Source organism: Aphanomyces astaci (genome assembly GCF_000520075.1).
Source record: "Aphanomyces astaci strain APO3 unplaced genomic scaffold supercont1.17, whole genome shotgun sequence".
NCBI lineage: Eukaryota > Oomycota > Saprolegniomycetes > Saprolegniales > Verrucalvaceae > Aphanomyces > Aphanomyces astaci.
In genome coordinates this window covers 329,384-346,779 of record NW_009798280.1, presented here as the reverse complement: position 1 = coordinate 346,779, position 17,396 = coordinate 329,384, and the positions used below count along the sequence as shown (strand labels likewise).

At 53.3% G+C, this 17,396-nt stretch overlaps 7 protein-coding genes across 20 annotated transcripts; 3 read left to right on the top strand and 4 right to left on the bottom strand.

Moving 5' to 3' along the window:
* Nucleotides 1-534: 534 nt before the first annotated feature.
* On the bottom strand, nt 535-2,073 carry H257_07955 (hypothetical protein). 3 transcript variants are annotated; one of them, XM_009833684.1, is made up of 2 exons: nt 922-2,073; nt 535-900 (listed from the first exon to the last, which is right to left on the bottom strand). In XM_009833684.1, exons 1-2 carry the CDS (start codon nt 1,382-1,384, stop codon nt 644-646), a joined length of 720 nt encoding a protein of 239 aa, XP_009831986.1. In that variant the 5' UTR covers nt 1,385-2,073; the 3' UTR covers nt 535-643. The 3 variants fall into 3 exon arrangements, with proteins under 3 accessions (XP_009831986.1, XP_009831985.1, XP_009831987.1); XM_009833683.1 differs by having other exon boundaries at nt 535-921; nt 943-2,073; XM_009833685.1 differs by having other exon boundaries at nt 535-2,073.
* Nucleotides 2,074-2,121: 48 nt separating this feature from the next.
* On the bottom strand, nt 2,122-2,449 carry H257_07954 (hypothetical protein). The gene is made up of 2 exons (XM_009833682.1): nt 2,312-2,449; nt 2,122-2,263 (listed from the first exon to the last, which is right to left on the bottom strand). Exons 1-2 carry the CDS (start codon nt 2,417-2,419, stop codon nt 2,219-2,221), a joined length of 153 nt encoding a protein of 50 aa, XP_009831984.1. The 5' UTR covers nt 2,420-2,449; the 3' UTR covers nt 2,122-2,218.
* Nucleotides 2,450-2,530: 81 nt separating this feature from the next.
* On the top strand, nt 2,531-4,570 carry H257_07953. 2 transcript variants are annotated; one of them, XM_009833681.1, is made up of 11 exons: nt 2,531-2,725; nt 2,772-2,820; nt 2,870-2,982; nt 3,034-3,115; nt 3,166-3,231; nt 3,290-3,372; nt 3,448-3,516; nt 3,759-3,849; nt 3,925-3,966; nt 4,028-4,072; nt 4,117-4,570. In XM_009833681.1, the coding sequence occupies exons 1-11, from the start codon at nt 2,547-2,549 to the stop codon at nt 4,459-4,461; spliced, it is 1,164 nt and encodes a 387-aa protein (XP_009831983.1). In that variant the 5' UTR covers nt 2,531-2,546; the 3' UTR covers nt 4,462-4,570. The 2 variants fall into 2 exon arrangements, with proteins under 2 accessions (XP_009831983.1, XP_009831982.1); XM_009833680.1 differs by having other exon boundaries at nt 4,028-4,570.
* A 158-nt stretch (nt 4,571-4,728) lies between these two features.
* Nucleotides 4,729-8,810, bottom strand: H257_07952 (hypothetical protein). Of its 3 annotated transcripts, XM_009833678.1 has the most exons (5): nt 8,452-8,810; nt 8,205-8,396; nt 7,880-8,158; nt 7,735-7,819; nt 4,729-7,404 (listed from the first exon to the last, which is right to left on the bottom strand). In XM_009833678.1, exons 3-5 carry the CDS (start codon nt 8,132-8,134, stop codon nt 4,934-4,936), a joined length of 2,811 nt encoding a protein of 936 aa, XP_009831980.1. In that variant the 5' UTR covers nt 8,135-8,158; nt 8,205-8,396; nt 8,452-8,810; the 3' UTR covers nt 4,729-4,933. The 3 variants fall into 3 exon arrangements, with proteins under 3 accessions (XP_009831980.1, XP_009831981.1, XP_009831979.1); XM_009833679.1 differs by having other exon boundaries at nt 8,205-8,810; XM_009833677.1 differs by having other exon boundaries at nt 7,735-8,158; nt 8,205-8,810.
* Nucleotides 8,811-9,363: 553 nt separating this feature from the next.
* On the bottom strand, nt 9,364-11,618 carry H257_07951 (hypothetical protein). 3 transcript variants are annotated; one of them, XM_009833676.1, is made up of 6 exons: nt 11,461-11,618; nt 11,257-11,404; nt 11,054-11,215; nt 10,181-11,008; nt 9,684-10,131; nt 9,364-9,634 (listed from the first exon to the last, which is right to left on the bottom strand). In XM_009833676.1, exons 1-6 carry the CDS (start codon nt 11,556-11,558, stop codon nt 9,438-9,440), a joined length of 1,881 nt encoding a protein of 626 aa, XP_009831978.1. In that variant the 5' UTR covers nt 11,559-11,618; the 3' UTR covers nt 9,364-9,437. The 3 variants fall into 3 exon arrangements, with proteins under 3 accessions (XP_009831978.1, XP_009831976.1, XP_009831977.1); XM_009833674.1 differs by having other exon boundaries at nt 10,181-11,215; XM_009833675.1 differs by having other exon boundaries at nt 9,364-10,131.
* On the top strand, nt 11,600-15,218 carry H257_07950 (hypothetical protein). Of its 4 annotated transcripts, XM_009833672.1 has the most exons (10): nt 11,600-11,962; nt 12,024-12,157; nt 12,212-12,323; nt 12,376-12,427; nt 12,476-12,661; nt 12,718-12,797; nt 13,234-13,824; nt 13,868-14,132; nt 14,661-14,822; nt 14,871-15,218. In XM_009833672.1, the coding sequence occupies exons 1-10, from the start codon at nt 11,643-11,645 to the stop codon at nt 15,102-15,104; spliced, it is 2,136 nt and encodes a 711-aa protein (XP_009831974.1). In that variant the 5' UTR covers nt 11,600-11,642; the 3' UTR covers nt 15,105-15,218. The 4 variants fall into 4 exon arrangements, with proteins under 4 accessions (XP_009831974.1, XP_009831973.1, XP_009831972.1 ...); XM_009833671.1 differs by having other exon boundaries at nt 14,661-15,218; XM_009833670.1 differs by having other exon boundaries at nt 11,600-12,157.
* Nucleotides 15,219-15,401: 183 nt separating this feature from the next.
* On the top strand, nt 15,402-17,258 carry H257_07949 (hypothetical protein). Of its 4 annotated transcripts, XM_009833666.1 has the most exons (7): nt 15,402-15,507; nt 15,565-15,734; nt 15,788-15,865; nt 15,918-16,009; nt 16,299-16,466; nt 16,566-16,693; nt 17,032-17,258. In XM_009833666.1, the coding sequence occupies exons 1-7, from the start codon at nt 15,436-15,438 to the stop codon at nt 17,119-17,121; spliced, it is 798 nt and encodes a 265-aa protein (XP_009831968.1). In that variant the 5' UTR covers nt 15,402-15,435; the 3' UTR covers nt 17,122-17,258. The 4 variants fall into 4 exon arrangements, with proteins under 4 accessions (XP_009831968.1, XP_009831970.1, XP_009831971.1 ...); XM_009833668.1 differs by having other exon boundaries at nt 16,299-16,693; XM_009833669.1 differs by lacking the exon at nt 17,032-17,258 and having other exon boundaries at nt 16,566-16,930.
* Nucleotides 17,259-17,396: the final 138 nt, after the last annotated feature.

The following is a 17,396-nucleotide window of genomic DNA, read 5'->3' as shown; positions in this document are numbered from 1 at the left end:
CCAATCATACTCCTTTGCTCGATTAGTTGGCGATTTCATGACTCCACCAAAATAGGCAAGTTTGACTGAAAAGCACAATAGTATCACTACAGTATACGTATAGTGGTCGACCATTTAATCCGTGCACTGTCTCCAACGAAGAATTTTCGCCATCACACTTCACTTCTCCGACGAATGCTCAAAGTAACCATGTGAAGACGAGCCAACATGCGGTGCTGAATAACCCAATCACAGATCGTGAATAATACTCTCCTCACACCGCTCTCCCATCGAATTCTACATACTTGGAATATTAATGTTATGTTGTGAGTTGACTCACTGACGTTGGACTCTCCTCCAAAGTCTCACCAATCAACGTGACACATTAATTCCCCTATAGAAGAAGCACCAGGCTGAACTTTTCCAGCTGTTAAGAATAATTGGTTATATAGCAAGAGATTTGAAATTAATTTAATTCGAATATTCTATCGAGTCAATAATTATACTGAATAAGGATACTGTACTCAAATGAGTAGCAGTAATCGCTTCGAGGATGCGCGACTCGCGCAATTCCTGAATCGACCACCACGCCAAACATGAGGACCTACCATGCCGCGATCCTGATGCTCGCGGCTGCTGCTGCGTCGACGTCCTTCGCAGCGGTTCAAGCAGACAACATCACTACTCTGTCGCCGGAAACCTCGGAGCCTGTCACGATCTTGCCACCGGAGCCAACGACCACTCCAGCACCAGTGGAGGTCCCAACGACCACACCCGTACCACCCACCCCAACCACGACCCCCACGCCAAACACCCCGCCTCCTCCTACCTCAGAGACGCCCACGACGTCCGCACCTGTCGTCTCCACAACCGCCGTGACTACCACGACCGCGCCGCCAACTGCACTGACCACACCGCCACCTGAACTAACCACACCGCCACCTGAACTAACCACACCGCCACCTGAACAAACCTCACCGACCGCCCCGACCACAAACTCATCGGCTTCTCCGACACCGACAAACGCACCCCCCGACGTCACCACGTCAGTGGCCCCCACAAACGTTCCGCCCACTGCCGCTCCCGCCCCGACAATCATTTCTCCTGACGAACCAACTTCACCTACTCCAACCTCATCACGACCGGAAAACATCTTGGTGGACTCCAACACTGCCGCTCCCAAGCCTCCATCAACTTCAACCTCCACCTCGCCCACCCCCACCAAGGCCTCGACCTCTGCCGGTGTCGCAGATTCGTCCAACACCACCACAGTCATCGTAGCGATCATCGGTGGCGTCGGCGGCATTATTCTGCTGGCCATCGCATTCGTGTTGTTGCGCCGTCGCCGCGGCGCCCACGAAGGCGACGACGACGACGACGTGCTGTCTCCGCACAACAAGAGCATCCGGCCAATGCATCACGAGCAGCACTTCCTGCCCCTCGGGGCACCCGTCCGTCCCCCGCAGCATCAGCAGCACCATTCGTCGTCACAGTCCCCTCCGTCCTTCTCGCCTGCCCACTCCCACTCCCACACAAGCCAACCCAACCCGTACTTCCAGCCATCCCGCATCTCCCCACCCAAATACCCGACGGACGGGTTCGTCTCAAACGCGCAGCGCTTGTCGTCGCCGCCGTTCCATGCCGCCGCCGCCGCCAACGGCCGCCACCCGAACGACCAGTTTGACTCTGACAGCATTTGCGAGAGCGCCAACTCGGCCAACTCCCACAACAACCTGTGGGTCACCGCCATGGAATCGAGTCGCACCGACAGCGCCACCAAGCCAGGACCCATCACCCACCAAGACACGGCCAGTCTCTGGGATGACGACGACTCGAACGCACGCGGCAGCGGCAGCTCGTACAACTGCGGCGACTCGTTCATGAGCGGCTCGAATGGCGGTGGCGGTTCGTTCAACTACAGCTCCGAACACATTGGCGACGTGTCCCCGTTTGCCTTTGGCACGCCCGCCCCCGATTCGGGGAAGAACTCGATTACGCTTTAGGAAAAACACTAGGATGACGTCGATGTGATATAAATCTATAGTGCGAGGAGGGATATGCTGCACATAATCCAACAGCTCAACTCGATTGCACTAGCATCCGTGTTGTATGAAGGCGTCGTTGTGCATGGACGTTGGGCACTTTGAGTGGAAGAATAGTCATATATTTGGTTCTATTGGAGGCCTCTACAGATGGTTTGATTTCAGTCACGGACACGGCCATCGCCTCCGCCATGCACTTATGCCGCCTTTTCAAACACCTTCTTCTCGAGGTTCTTGAGGAACTACATCAAGCATTAGTCTACGCGGAGAGAGAGATGATGAAGGCTTACGATGGCGCCTTCTCGGCGAGCGTTCCATTCAGACAGGGGACCTGTGACCACCGACACGAACGTGATGACGCCGCCGCCGGCGAGCAACAACTTGGTAAACGACTTCATTCCCACGCAGTACTTTGGACGGAAAATGCAAGGCAGCCAATGGTCGAGTCTTCAAACGAGGGGCTGTTCTTGTATCAAATTCATGCGTTTCATTGGCTAGAATTTGGTCGCCTTGAAGGCAAAACAAATGATGCACCGCTTCCATGCCGCCACCGCGCTCGTGACGCGTCGGTCGTCAGCCTTCGCCTCCCATTTGACGCTTCGCAATGCGACGACCTCATCACCGTCATCGCCACCTCTCCGTGTTCTCTTCTTCGGCACGGACAACATCTCGTTGGCAACGCTGAAGCGGCTGCATGCAAGCATGTAATGATCATGCCCAGTGCCATATGTGGGTTCACATGACATGTAGGATTGGGCAGTCAAAAGCGACGCAGCCTCCTTTGATCCAAGACATAGAGGTACATGTCGTATGTCTTCGGACATCCTCTGTACTGACCGAATGCACAGATCATTTGTCCTCCAGACAAGCACATGGGCAAGGCTCGACACAAGGCGCCTGTTCCTGTCAAAGCGTTTGCGCTGGAGCACAATTTGGTGGTCCACCACATCCCTGACAACGTGTACGCCATTCATAGTCTCCATATCATATCAGAGTGTTACCATCGTCGTAGGAAATCCCTCAAGGACTGGGCCATGCCGCCTTCCGCTGCACCGTTCGACATTGGCGTCGTCGTGTCCTTTGGCTACTTCATTGTACGCAACGACGTCACATGTCATGTTCACTCACTTATGGGCGTGCGTAGCATCCACACATGCTGGCGAATGTCAAGCACGGCGCCATCAACATGCACCCGTCGCTATTGCCCAAGGTATGTATGTATACTCACGTGAATCTTCAGACTTCATGTTGGGTTTATGTGTGGCTAGTACCGAGGCCCGGCCCCCATTCCCCGAGCGCTCTTGCATGGTGATACCACGACTGGCATTTCTGTGATCGAAATCGATCCGTTGTAAGTGTCCGCCTATTGTCCTCTGCAACATGACGATCTTTCAGTCGTAACACCGTTATAATATGTCGGATGTAGGGCGTTCGACGTGGGTCGTATTCTTCTCCAAAAAGAACTGCCGATTCCTCCAACCTCTACCTATCACAGGTATACGAATTGAATGAATCGCAGTCATATTTACGTCAAGATCGTCATTGAGTACAGTACTACTCCTACCGATCGTCATTGAGTACTACTCCTACCGATCGCCATTGAGTACTACCGATCGTCATTGAGTACTACTACTCATACAGATCGTCATTGAGTACTACTCCTACCGATCGTCATTGAGTACTACTACTCCTACCGATCGTCATTGAGTACACTACTCATCCGACACACAACTATAGTTTGTCCGCGCACTTGGCCGAAGAAGGCGCCGAATGCGTTGTGCAAGTGCTGCAAGATCTAGACGAGAAAAAGAAGCACGCGGTGGTTCAAGTACGAAATATATCATCCGCTAGAACTATCATTAAAGCCATATATATGATCATCATGTGACGCTTCTCTTGTTAGGACAACGCGGTAGCGACGACAGCTCCCAAGATCAAGCGCGAGGTAGAACGCTAACAGTTAGCTCGCTGTCGATTCATGGCGTGTTCATGCGTTGTGGTTGTAGCACGGCATCGTAACTTGGAACGAGCCCCAGGACCAGCTCTACAACGTAACTACTATCACTTGTCGCATGTCCTAGTCATGCATATGCAGATGTGGCGAGCGGTCGGCGAAACAGTTGGCGTCATGTGTGCGTTTGCATCCAAGTCCGTGATGCTGATTGAGATGCACGTGCCGTCGGTGGCCGACGTCGCCGCCATGGAGACGCACATGGCCACATGGACGTCGCCGCCTCATCTGGACCAACTCGACGCCGGGTCGTTCTTCTATGATCGGTTTTACAATGCGCTGTGGGTTCGTACGGCCGACACCAAATGGGTGGTCGTGACGAAAGTGCAGCCGGCGGGCCGAAAAGTGTTTACGCCGGCGGACTTTGCCAATCAAAACAAACTCCACCCGCGAACGCAGTACGAGTTCGACGCGGTGCTGAAGGAATAATAGTCACCGACATATATGCCCAAAGCAGTTGAACCAACCCAACTAACTGTACACGGATAGGACTTCGTATTCCTACAAATATGTACTGTACAGTACAGTACAAACCTCACTCGATTACTCTTTCAATGGACATAGTGTAGCTTACCGGTGGCTCGTCCAATTGTACAGAAGAATCGGCAGAAGAATTGAGCCAATCAGATTGCAGGAAACCACATCGACGTTTAAATAGTGTGCGGTTTCAATTAGTGTGAAACCAATCACCACAGGGCAAAGCGTAAGGCACATCTGTTCGGGAGAACGTGACGTACTACTGTAGGTAGTACACAGCGTCAGAACTACTAGTACTACATACTAGTCCTGTACTACAGTAGTATCTATCGTGAACCTTCCTCCAACCAGTAAGTTGACATTACTAGTACGAGTTTGGTCGCTCCAACTTCAATGCAACACGAGTGGCAACAGACGTGTTGAATTACATGATGGCACACGCGGCGGGCGGGGCTTTGTCGGGGAGCCGTTCGAGGTCCCGCGGCTGGATGTACCCGACGGCGTACGAGAACTGGACGACAAACACTCGTCTTCTGTAGCCTAGCACGACGCCTTGGCCAAAGGGGGTCTTGACCACATCGCCCATGGCCGCCGCCACCACGTCGCCGACACTGGCCGCATCCAGGAACGCGAGCATGCCCGACTTGAACGCGACCACGTGCACGTCGTCGGTCGGGCGGACGGCTTCGAGCACCCCCGGGCCCCACAGCGTGCGCACGGGTTTGCCGAGCTTGGGGTTGGGCGGCGGGGCTGCAGCCTCCGCGGCACCTCCTCCTGCTACTACTGGGTCCTTTTCCGGCGGCGGTTTCGAGTCAAACCACATGGTCGTGCGCCGCAGCCGCGACAGCAGCCCCAGCCCGGACCCCCGGACAGGGACCAGCTCCTCGACTAGCGCATCGGCTTGGACAAACACTTGGAAATTTTCGAGTCGGCTGGCTGACAACGTCACGCCCACGACGCCGGCGTCGTTGGTCGCTGCCGACACGATGCCCGGGCCAAACGGCGACTGCACCTTGGTGTGGACTGCCCACTGCCGAACCAATCGACGCGGCCGAACCACGGGGCGCACCGTCGACGCGTGCACGTACCCGACCATGGAGCCGCCACTCGACGCAACAAACTGCACTTGGTAGATCGAGTGTTTGGGGCGGAACCTCTGGACGCGGGCGATCCCGAACGGGGCGACAGACACCAACGTGTGCAGTCTGAACGGATGGTGGTGGGCAGAGTCGCCGGGGGGGGATAAAAGTGTGACGTGGCGAGTCTGCACCGACACGGTGACGAGTGCCAGGGCTGGATCGACCAGCGTCACGCGGTACACATCCCTAGCGTACGACACGACAACGCCGACGCCGAACGGCGTTTGTACGCGGGAATGTTCCGGGAACGTTCGTTCGTCCAACGTCGTGAGGTCGTCGAGAAGGTTGGGGGACGACGACGACGACGACGCCGGCCCTTGCGACGGCGACGCCATGAACTTGAACTTTTTTGCAATGTACCCAATCGATGACCGCACAAAACTACTCCGACTGGACGGCGTGCTGTCGGGGGGTACGCTCACGACGTGGCGCTGGCAGTAGAGGGTCCCGACGTGCCGGACCTGCACGATGTACACGTCGTCCGGGCGGTACGACAGCACGACGCCGGGGCCGAAGGGGGTGACCACCGGCGTCCGCAGTGGCAGCACGCCTTGCGACAGCAGCAGCGGATCCATACTCGACACCATGCTCGCTCGGACGTACGACCCGGGGTTGTGCGACGGCGGCAAGGTCGTCGTGACCGCGGCCAATGAGAAGTCGTTGAGTGGGCGTCGGGATAAGCTGGCTTCGGGGAGGTACGCCTTGGCGGGTTGTTTGTTGGCCGACCGGGTCCACCACTCGACAAGGTCCACAGCGTAAATGCCTGTGACAGCGTTGTATGCGACGATGAGGCCCTTGCCAAACGGGGTCTCGAGGACGGTCCCGACGTCGTACCGCTGGGGCTTGCCGATCAGCGGCACCGACTGCTCCTGGAGGATTTCGTTGGCGCTGGTGAAATCCACGTTCAACTTGACGCGGTTCGCCTCTCTTCGGTCGGCGTCATGGGGCTTCCACTGCATGGCGAGGAAGGTCGCGGACGCCTCCTCTGCCACCTGCTGCAGCCCTCGCTTGGAGATCTGGTGCAGCCGGTACGCCTGCACGGCCGCGCCCACGTACGTGTCGAAGAAGAAGATGTTTTGGCGCTTATACGTGTCCTTGTCGGTGAACCCGTGGGTCGATTCCAGCGGCTGGACCAAGTGGAAGTACCCCGCCTCCAGCACGGACGACCCGTACGTGTCGGCGATGAGCTGCGCGGCGCGGACGTCGCCTTGGCCGTTGTCCCCGATGAAAATGTGCTTGTACTCGGGGTAGATGGCATAGTATTCGCGAAAGTTGTCGAATTTTTTGAGCGCCATCGGCTCCAAGTCGCCCTTGACCACAAACGCCGTACCGCTCGCGACGCTGCCCGCCAGCATCGACGGCAAGCAGTGCAGACCCCGCGTCGAGTGCAATCGGTCAAACTTTTTGATCGATTTCTTCTCCGACAGGTCCTTGTACACGTGTGGCCGCGCCGAGATGAACGTGAGGTTCCCAAGCCGGCCGTCTTCCCACGTCGACGACGACGCCGCCATGTTGTTTGGTCCGAGGTCCAGTTCGCGGTAAAACGTGATCACGCCGGGGTACACTGTGTGTCGCGGGTACGACTGATCGACCCCCGCCGGCCACATGCCCCCCGACGACTCGAGCGTGTCGTCGACGTCGCTCAGCACCTTGCGCCACTCGAGCTGCTTGCGCTTGCCGCCAATGTTCTTGGTGCTGATCTGCATATGCGCTAGTTGGAACTTGGCTTGACGCTGGATGTGGTTTAGTACCGCCGCTACGTTGCAACGTAGCATACTCGATAAGTATAACCATTCACACAATGAGATGGGGAAGCACAATAATGTACGATATACCCACGACGATACTGCAATCTCGTGGCCACTTCAATATCAAATCATAGAGGTACTATTGTTGTGTCTGGAGAATTGCATCACCAAATCATGCATGTACAGAAGAATGAATGGATCGGCAGAACAACAATGGAGCCAATCAGATTGCAGGAAACAACCATGATCAACGTCAAATTAGTGTGTGTGACTGAAATTAGTGTGATATGTCCAAAGTTGGGTAATAGGGCAAAATATCATTCCGTACTACAACTTACTTCGAACGGCGTCGCTTCGAATGTCATGGTAAACCAGTTGGTGCATCGTGTGCACTGTGCCTTTCGAGTCGGTGGTGGACTTGAGCTACAACACCAATCGACTGGATGGTGAGGACTACCAAGAGGTGATCATGATAGAGTGTACAATGGACAGGTCGTCGCCCGTGGTGCGGAGCAGAATGTTCTTGGCCCATAGCTCGCCCTTGGCGTGCGCCGTGAGCTTCATGAGCATGAGCGCGTCCAACACGATCGCGCGCGAGTTGACGGTCAGCTCCATCACGCGCGTCTCGCAGAGCAGCTGGCAGATGTGGGTGCGACACGGGTCCTTGACTTTGTAGAACAGGAGCGCCAGCTGAATGTGCCCCAGGATATAATTTAGTTCGGTTTTCTCGGCCTTCATGAGGATGTCCAGCACGCGTTGTTCCTACTCAAGTCCGCGTGACATACCTTCAAAAGTCACCATCCCGTACCTGGCCCTTGACTTGTTCGCCATTCACAATCAAGTTGATGGTCGACGGGAGATAAATAGGATCGACGGACGCGACGCACTGGGCGATGATGCTCGTCTTGGTATGCGCCGTGTTGATGTCCTTGGTTAGCTGCGGGCGCGTTATTCGCCCTTGGTTCGCCAGTTGCTCGCGATGGATGTGTCGGTCTAGAAACTGCACAGCCAACGTGAATGCGATCACGAGGACGCATCCCAGGGACGTGCTGTACCGGCCGATGGCGAACGGCGAGTCCTTGCTGTAGAACAGCGCCGTGCTGAATAAGAACGCCATGACGGTCCAGAACCGATTCTCAAACTCTTGGGCGTGGTGCCACGCTTTGGACTCAAAGCCAAGGTACAATCCAATCACGTACAGGATGCCCACACAGCACGCGCACAACACAGGCGCGTACGAGAAGAATGCCAGGAACAAGAAGGACACTACCATGGTCAGCAGCAACGCAAGCACCAGCACGATGATGCCCATGTTGGACTTCCTTGCCTTAGCAGGAGCACCCATGGAAGGCAAGGTAGTGTGGAGAAAGGGTGCGAAGGAACGAAGAAGTCGCCGGCACCGCCGCCGTTATTGTATGAATGGAAAAAACGCACATCGTGATTTGGTCGGGCCATAACAACCTTTCACTTGACGTTTGTATGGTCCCTGCATCTTTTTTTCGGTGCGGTGTGTCGGTGTGTCGGAATCAAGAATTGTATTTAATACCTTACCATTTGTATGTAATATTCAGCGAAATGATTTTAATTGCATCAAGGTGTATGCGATTAGGGTTGAATCTTGCTTGATCCACTTGCCCAATCACCAAAATGCACTCTATCAACGAATACACTATCTCCAGTGACAAGTATTATATGTTGAAAGGTATTCAATTACATAGGTATTTTGGCCTTCAACTTGCATGTATCCACCGGCTTGACGACCTGAATATGCATTGATAGAGGTAATGCAGTCGAAATGCCCTTTGTGTGGTGATGTCACGATTCGTAAGCACGTGATGAACTTCGAGGAAGTTGAGTGAGTATACATGACATCACCGCATGTCGCACGACGATGCGTGGCTCCGAGCGCTCACTGGACGCGTACCACATGGGGACGACAGGGCCACGTGCTGCGCCGTCATGCTTTTGCGAATCGACGGTCGCAGTGAACAGTTCACCCGCATCGCTGACGTAGTACAAACAAGAAGGTTGGACTTATTTATCACTCGACTTCTTCAAAGAAGTTCCATATGCAGATGCAGCAGTCGTCGCCAACCGACACGAGCTGCCGCTCGTCTGGACTCCATGTGACTTGCTGAATGCCGCCCGAGTGTCCGAGCGCACACGCCAACAACACGTCGCGTTGGATGTCGAACACCTTCACGTGGCAGTCTTCCCCGCCCGTCGCAAGATATCGCCCTATCAACCCATTGTCATCTTCATGACAATGCCATCATGCGACCGGTACCTGAAGGAGACACCTGAAGTGACGAAATGCCCATGCGATTCGGGTCGGACATCAACTTGACGTGCTCGGTCACGTCGCAGTCCCAAAACAACATGCGACCGTCCGCGCCGCCCGTCACGATCTCGTTCTCGCTATCCAGTCGCTGGCTCATGGTGTGGAACGCACCTTCTCGAACCTGGTGCACGACGACTCTGCGCTCGGCTTTGAGGTCGTAGATGAATAGCGCGCGGTCCAGCCCACACGAATGCACCCAATGCGGCTTGGTCACGTCCACCAGCACTTGCGTGACGCCGCGCTTGTGCTCGTGGAACTGCAAGAGCAGCTCTCTCGTCGTCAATGACCACACGTTCACCCCGCCGTCGCTCGCACCGCTGACCACAATCTTGCCCGTCGCTGCAACCGACGTCACATCGCCACGGTGGGCACCGGAAATGTGCCACATTTTAGCCTATCAAAGGGTCGTTAGTTTAATAATTATGAAACCGTCAAATATGTACCCCTGTTGTGGCGTCGTAACATCGAAGCCATCCGTCACTCCATCCGGTGACGATCCATGTCGCGCCAGGTTGCAGTGGAGATGGTGCGTAGCAGACGCTGCGCCCAGCGGCGTTATCTGCCGCCATGCACCGCACAGTGTACGTGGAGAGGTCCCATACCTTCATGCTTCCGTCCTTGGCAAGGCTCACGAACGAATCGCTGTGGCCACCTCCGAACGCGACCGACGTGACCGGCGCGAGATGGCTCGTTGCGACTTCGCGAACACGCAGGTCTACGGTAGACACTTGGTACAACTTTCCTGCGGTGGTGCCCGCGACAAGGGTCGAGCCGTCGCAGGACACGGCGAGACCGACAATGCCCCCGAGCAGCTGGACATGGCCGACGAGGTTCCAGTCGACTTGGGCACCGACTAGCTTCTTCAGGACGCCGTCTCCTGCCCCGACGTAGATGAAGCCGGACGTGGCGTCACACACAACGCTGTGGACGCCGTTGGTTGAGATCGGAATCGTACTCTTAAACACCCGTGCGTCCGTGTTGAACACGACCAACTCGCCGGCGATGGTGCCTGCGAGAAGCATGTCCTTGCTTTGGGTCATGGTCGCAGAGAGGTAATCGCGGACGAGGCCCGTGGATGGCATGGAGCAGGGGAAGCTCTCGAGCTTGTACTGCATGCATGCAATGTCGTACGAGAGGTCGTTCACAACCAGCTGACTCGTGCACGCAAACGTCAATGTGTACTTTGGTCGGCGACTTTTCTCTTCGACGCGACCCCAGTTAAGGATGGCCACAGGCGATGGAAACGACTTGGTCAATATTACCTCGGACGTCTACATATGCAGCGTCAACCAAAGTGCAATGTGATCATGGAGTACCCGCATGTCCCAGAGAATGACGCGGCCGTCGGCGCCAGAGGCCACGAGGAAATGGTCGTCGGGTGAAAACGCCATCTTCATGATCTTGCAATGAAACCCTTGAAGTTGATACAATTCTGCCCGCGAATTCAACTCCCACACGACGATCATGGCGCCTACACTCTTTGCGAACGTCAATATCCAGTTCACGGTGGAAACGTTACATTTCTCTTGGATGACGGCAATTGCCCCGACGCTAGAAGTAAACCGGACCGCGATATCGCCATGGAAGTGATCTCTTCGTCGTGGCCGCGCAAGAACTCTTGTGCGTGCGGGTCCGACAGCCGCGCCACCACGATCGCTGCTCCCATGCTGGATCCAGGAAGACATGTCAAGCATGTCCATTAGGCATGAAGAAGGGCGTCTACCTCGTGAGATACACATCGGGGTCCCTTGGATGGGTATGCACCGTGTCCTTGCCGCGGCCCGTGTACCCCACGACATGTTCGAGCTCCAACGTCGCCATGGTGCAGTCGTCACGACCTTTCGAAACCTTTGGGTTGGATTCCGGTTGCAGCACCTTTTTATCCGGACAATCAACTCTGCAAAGATGATTGCCTGCAAGACGAGGTTGTGGGGCCGCTATGGTGCTGGACATGCGCCAGTCACGTCGAGGACGACGACGACGCGGCCTTCATCGTTTACGACGGCATCGCATCAAACCGGACTCTTCGGACTGCAGGGTTTGGTCCGTCCTGATGATTTCGCGGCGTTGGGTGCTCGTGCCATCCGCGAAATTGGCCGGTTGAAGCACCGCATCTTGTCGACGCCTCCAGGACTGTCGACAATTCAAGACTTGGACGCGATTTCCAATGAAGTGTGCATTGTGATCGATGCAGCGGAGCTGTGTCGCAACGTGCACCCGGATGCGTAAGATGCTGGTGATGCTAAACGAACTTGTATTAACACCAACAATCCCATCACCATGCAGGCAATTCCGAGCCGCCGCGTCGAATTCGTTTGCCCAATTGTCGACGTTGATTCAACAACTCAACACGGACACCGACATGTACCAGCGCTTGCGAGACGTCACGGTCGACGAGTCGCTCATGGCCACATTCACAGGTGCGCCGTCCATCACTCGTCCTCCTTGCATGTTGTTGATGTGTTAGCATGTAGAGGAACAGCGTCGGGTTGCGTTACTGCTTCGCGCCGAATTCGAGCGCGATGGGATTCACTTGGACGCCAACGGTCGCGCCAACGTCATCTCACTGCAGAATGACATCACACGGTCTGTCCGTCGTCGCACTATGATCATCTCGCTGTACTTAAGCGAATGTTAGACTGAGCTCGGAATTCCAGCACAACATTACCACCGTTCGAGAGCATATTCGGGTCCTTCCTGTAGCTCGTTGCCAATCGATCGTCACACTTTCCGCGTAGGTACCCCAAAGTGCGCTCAAGGACCTGCCTGCGTCGTATATGCGACACTGCTCGGTCCAAGGGTCGTCTGTGCTCGTGCCCACGGATTCGCATGTTATGCACGCCATCATGAAATGGATCCCTGACCCCGCGGTGCGCAAACAAATGTACTTAGCTGGCAACACAAGCCCCAAACAGAACCTCCACGTACGTCCCCTGAACATTCGTAGGACTTTCCAACTAAGTACTATTATGGTTGGTAGGTGCTGGATGACTTGATTCAAGCTCGTCACGCCGTCGCGACCACGTTAGGGTTTCCGACCTATGCGCATTTGGCCACCAGGTACACGATGAACAAACATTCTTGTCAAATCCACTCCAGAGTTTTGATTGGTTGAATATACTTCTGTAAGAGCCAATCAAATCCACTCGAAATTCGATTAGCCAATAGCGTCGATTTGTGATTCGACGAGGACTGGAAATTTATCCCGAATCCACAATATTTGAGACTAAAAAGGTGTTGTTAGCCGAATCGAATGAACTTGACAAATGTATTTGAGAATGTTATAGCCAATCAAACTCACTAAATAGGAACTTCAACCAATCATCGATTAGTATAGTTTGGCCCAGTCAAATACTTCGAAGTACATGCCAAGCTTATGCTTAAAATCTGTTTCGAATCGATCCTGCCAAGTCCAAGCAAAGGCCATATATATATATTTTGATATAAAAAGTGAAGTATATATGTCTCCAACACACCCCAATGATGTGTGACGCAGTGACAAGATGGCCGAGAGTCCTGACGGTGTGGCGGCGTTCCTCGAGTCGATTGCGTCAAACTTGATGACCAAGGCGAAGTCGGAGCGCCAGCTTTTAGCTCAAGCCAAGCGCCACCACGAGCCTCCTAATGCTGGATCCATCCAGCAGCAGCTGCGGACGTTGTTTGGGCAGACGACCAGTAGTGCTCATGATGACGTGGAGAGCTGGGACGTGCCTTATTACATGGGCATGCTCAAAGCGCGGCACCACCACCTGGACTCGCGCGTGATTTCGGCCTACTTTCCCGTCGACAGGTGCATCGATGGGCTGCGGCTCATTTGCGACCAACTATTTGGGGTCCACCTCACAGACACCGCCATGGCACCGCACGAGTCGTGGCATCCGGACGTCCGGAAGCTCGTCGTGACCCGACACGACCGGCCCGTGGGGGTGCTGTTCCTGGATTTGTACCCACGGCCAAACAAGTACAATCACTTTGCGCACTTTACCATTCGATGCGGCAAGCAACTCCCGACGCACTACCAGACGCCCGTGGTCGCGCTCGTGTGCAACTTTCAGCAGCCCACGGCCGACACGCCGCCCCTTCTCACGTACGTCCTGTCCATGGTGACGACATTCGTGACAATGGCGCAGGCATGGCGAAGTCGAGACATTGTTCCACGAGTTTGGCCACGCGCTGCACTCGGTCTTGTCGCAGACAGAGATGCAGCATGTGAGTGGCACGCGCGGTCAGCTGGACTTTGTTGAAACACCGTCGCACTTGTTTGAGTACTTTGCGTGGGACCCCCGCGTAGTTGAAACCTTCGCGAGACACTTCGACACGAACGAGCCGATTCCACGGTCGATGGTCGCCAATTTGAGGGCGTCCAAGCACATGTTTAGTGCCATGGACACGCAGGTAGGATCGTAGGATGATATGGTTGTGATATCTTTGGATATGAAACTGGTACATATTGTCGATTTGATACAAATTTGGGGAGGGGCCAAACCGATCCACAATCGATCTGATTGGTTGAATTTCGTTGAAAAGGTTTTGATTGGCTAATAATTTTGAACTCATCTGAAGTAGCCAATCAAATCGATTTAAATTTCAACGAGAAACCACAACACGAAATTTCACTAAAAAGCACTATATATACATACCCCGGATATTGTCCATTGACCCCAAATTTGGACTACTTTTGTGCGTATTCACGAAATCGATTGATCGATTTACGAATTCAAGGCACACGTGAATTCGAGTTTGAAGGTAGTGGGTTTGATTGGCTACTTGATTTCGTGATCTGGGTTTTGATTGGCCGATTTTCGATTCTCATTTGGTTAATAGTAGTCTGCTCATTCGATTGAGATTTCGAATCGACTTGGCACTATAAGAATCGGATCCTGGTTCTATTACTGAATACTATGCTAAGTAACAATCATGTAGACGCAATGCTTGTATTCGATGCTGGATCTGACGCTATTTGGGACCCAGCCGTTGCCGTTTACCCCCCCGACGACCACCCAAGCGCTGCAGACGCTGCAGAACCAGCACACGCTCGTGCCTTTCCCCACGGGGACGCACTGGCACACCCGCTTTGGCCATTTGGTAAGTCGTTTGAAGGGTGAACATACTAACAAGATCATATTGGATTAGGTCAACTATGGCGCGGGGTACTACAGCTACCTGTACGCACGCGTGTTTGCGGCAGACGTGTGGCAGCACTGCTTTGCCGCAGACCCGTGGAACCCCAAGGCCGGCCAAGTGCTGTACGACGAGGTGCTCCGGCACGGCGGCGCCAAGGACCCCATGGACATGCTCGTCAACGTGCTCGGCCGACGGCCTACGATCGACAGCTTCGTCAACGAGCTGGGGATCCGCCACAAGTAACTCGTATTCACATCAACTACTTCTACCTTGTACTACTATTAATAGTATGTAGTGCTACGTAGTACTTTGAAATTACCAAACCCCATAGTAATAACGCTACTTTGATACTGTGAACTTCGTACTATTATATTAATAGGAATGCCCGCTGAAATAATATTATTTTGCAAGTCAACGTTAGATAAAAAAAACTGTTCCACTATCAAACCATCATCCGGATGAGTGTTTGTTTATCTCCGGATGAATGCTTGTCTCTATCCGGATGAATATTATGTTTTATCCGGATGAACACTCACAGCGTTTGCTCCCACTTGACCAGGCAGACGTCGCCATCATGCTGCATCGCGCCAGTCGTTCCATCCGATTGCCCGCGTGGGCGGCGCTGTCTGCCCACACCCGCTGTTTGGTACTTCTAGCCACTCATGCCGTATCATCCAGAGGTGTCATGCGTCGATGGACTTAGAGTGGATACACGTCAAATCAAGTTGGTGTGAAGGGCACGATCGACAGTCGCCTCGTGTTCGTGAATGCGTCGAGCGGTGCTGCAGTGTCTCCGTGGCACGACATTCCATTGCGTCCAGTGGGGGAAAAAAGCTCCTATGTGTTCCATTTCGTAAACGAGATCCCCAAAGGGTACTACTACTACTGTACACCGGCCATGGCAGCCGGTGCTCACGTCGATGTAGGACCCGTGCCAAGATGGAGATTGCCGGGGAAGAAGCACGGAATCCCATCAAGCAAGACGTAAAGAACGGCAACTTGCGGTACTTGCACGTACTTATTCGTTACATTTGCCTCACCCTCGCATATGCGCAGGTTTTACCATTTTGACTCGCTCGTCAACTACGGGTGCATTCCGCAGACGTGGGAAGACCCGCGCCACATTGATCCGGCTACTCAACATGGAGGTATTGTGCATTTTGCCCAAATTTGGCCTTGTGAGTCATTTTCGCCAAATATCCTTCGTTTGATCTGATTTAATCTTGATAAAAGTATACAATACACAAATTAGTATATTTGGGATTTGCCCAATGCGGAGTATCAATGGTTTTGGATTGGCAGAAATTCGACAGAACGTGATTTGATTGGCTTCTTACGACATTGAGGGGTCGAATCGATTGGTCAATAACGTTATGACTGTCCAATTACAGTGGTTGTTTGCCGTAACTTACGCTACTTCACTGTATATGACTTTAGGAGACAACGACCCGATCGACGTTTGCGAGATTGGGTCGCGGGTGGCGGCGGTGGGCGACGTCTATCCAGTCAAAGTGCTAGGTGTGCTGGGCATGATCGACGACGGGGAAACGGACTGGAAGGTCATCGCCATCGCCACCGACGATCCGCTAGCAAACAAGCTGCATGGTATGGTCAACATATTGGCTTTTTTAGTAAGGCCAATAGTATCACCACGAAAAATTAACAAATATGCGTTCATTTTGGACTATTTGGCTGACTTTTTAGATTTGGACGACCTGCATGCGCATGCCCCGGACACGGTCGCAACCATTCGCAACTGGTTTCGCGACTATAAAATCCCCGACGGCAAGCCGCCCAGCGCGTTTGCTTTTGACGGACGTGCGCAATCCCGCGTACGAAGGAATCCCTTTAGTTCACTAGATGGGATGGGAATATTGCCGTTTCAGCCAAAAATATGGGAATATTTGTACTGATTTACCAACTCTATCAATTTCTTGACCTGAATGTTGTGTTAACAAGGGTCGCCCTCCATACTAATATTTCAGTCATAAATTTACTATTAATAGTACACGAATAACTTACGATGTGGAATGACTGTAGCGAAAAATAATTTGATTGGCTACTTGATTCGTGTCCTGTGTTTTGATTGGTCGTATATCGATTGTCTGTCGATTTGATCGATTGAGCACCCCACTCGAATTTTGAATTGACTTATAATATGATGAGATAGGACTTTGCCGTGGATGTGATCGAGCAAACCCATGCGTCCTGGAAGCAACTGGTGCACGTGAACAACCAGACCAAGCTCTGGACCAAGTAAATGCAAGTGCAACTAGCACGTCACCACCTTGCACTGCAGCCGTTACTTGTTGCTACTATTATAATAGTAATAGTACTACTACTGTACTAACGTTACTATAATAGTAGTACTATTGTGCTTTGCACCTTTTTTGGCAATTCCAGGGTTAAATTCATTGTTTAAAAATTTCTCAGGCTTAAATAATGTCTAAAGTAACTTGAATAACGGTTGGGTGCGTTGCTTAAAGTTACTTCATCTAATGCGATGATTGGTTGGTTGAAGGTGGTTTTACTGGA

Bases quoted from the DNA above. Each gene is read 5' to 3' on its own strand.
- H257_07950 (XM_009833672.1), top strand. From the start codon at position 11,643: ATGATTGCCTGCAAGACGAGGTTGTGGGGCCGCTATGGTGCTGGACAT. The intron at 11,963-12,023 runs GTAAGATGCTGG...ATCACCATGCAG, and splicing joins CGCAACGTGCACCCGGATGC to GCAATTCCGAGCCGCCGCGT. The intron at 14,133-14,660 runs GTAGGATCGTAG...ACAATCATGTAG, and splicing joins TTAGTGCCATGGACACGCAG to ACGCAATGCTTGTATTCGAT.
- H257_07949 (XM_009833668.1), top strand. From the start codon at position 15,436: ATGCTGCATCGCGCCAGTCGTTCCATCCGATTGCCCGCGTGGGCGGCG. The intron at 15,735-15,787 runs GTACTACTACTA...ACGTCGATGTAG, and splicing joins GTAAACGAGATCCCCAAAGG to GACCCGTGCCAAGATGGAGA. The intron at 16,694-17,031 runs GTACGAAGGAAT...ATGATGAGATAG, and splicing joins ACGGACGTGCGCAATCCCGC to GACTTTGCCGTGGATGTGAT.
- H257_07952 (XM_009833679.1), bottom strand. From the start codon at position 8,741: ATGGGTGCTCCTGCTAAGGCAAGGAAGTCCAACATGGGCATCATCGTG. The intron at 8,159-8,204 runs GTACGGGATGGT...GGACTTGAGTAG, and splicing joins GCGAACAAGTCAAGGGCCAG to GAACAACGCGTGCTGGACAT. The intron at 7,820-7,879 runs GTACACTCTATC...TTGGTGTTGTAG, and splicing joins CGGGCGACGACCTGTCCATT to CTCAAGTCCACCACCGACTC.
- H257_07955 (XM_009833685.1), bottom strand. From the start codon at position 1,384: ATGCTCTTGTTGTGCGGAGACAGCACGTCGTCGTCGTCGTCGCCTTCG.
- H257_07953 (XM_009833681.1), top strand. From the start codon at position 2,547: ATGATGCACCGCTTCCATGCCGCCACCGCGCTCGTGACGCGTCGGTCG. The intron at 3,373-3,447 runs GTAAGTGTCCGC...TGTCGGATGTAG, and splicing joins GTGATCGAAATCGATCCGTT to GGCGTTCGACGTGGGTCGTA. The intron at 3,967-4,027 runs GTAGAACGCTAA...TTGTGGTTGTAG, and splicing joins CTCCCAAGATCAAGCGCGAG to CACGGCATCGTAACTTGGAA.
- H257_07951 (XM_009833676.1), bottom strand. From the start codon at position 11,558: ATGGCGACGTTGGAGCTCGAACATGTCGTGGGGTACACGGGCCGCGGC. The intron at 11,405-11,460 runs GTAGACGCCCTT...TCCTGGATCCAG, and splicing joins CCCGATGTGTATCTCACGAG to CATGGGAGCAGCGATCGTGG. The intron at 10,132-10,180 runs GTACATATTTGA...ACCCTTTGATAG, and splicing joins GTTACGACGCCACAACAGGG to GCTAAAATGTGGCACATTTC.
- H257_07954 (XM_009833682.1), bottom strand. From the start codon at position 2,419: ATGAAGTCGTTTACCAAGTTGTTGCTCGCCGGCGGCGGCGTCATCACG. The intron at 2,264-2,311 runs GTAAGCCTTCAT...TGCTTGATGTAG, and splicing joins CTCGCCGAGAAGGCGCCATC to TTCCTCAAGAACCTCGAGAA.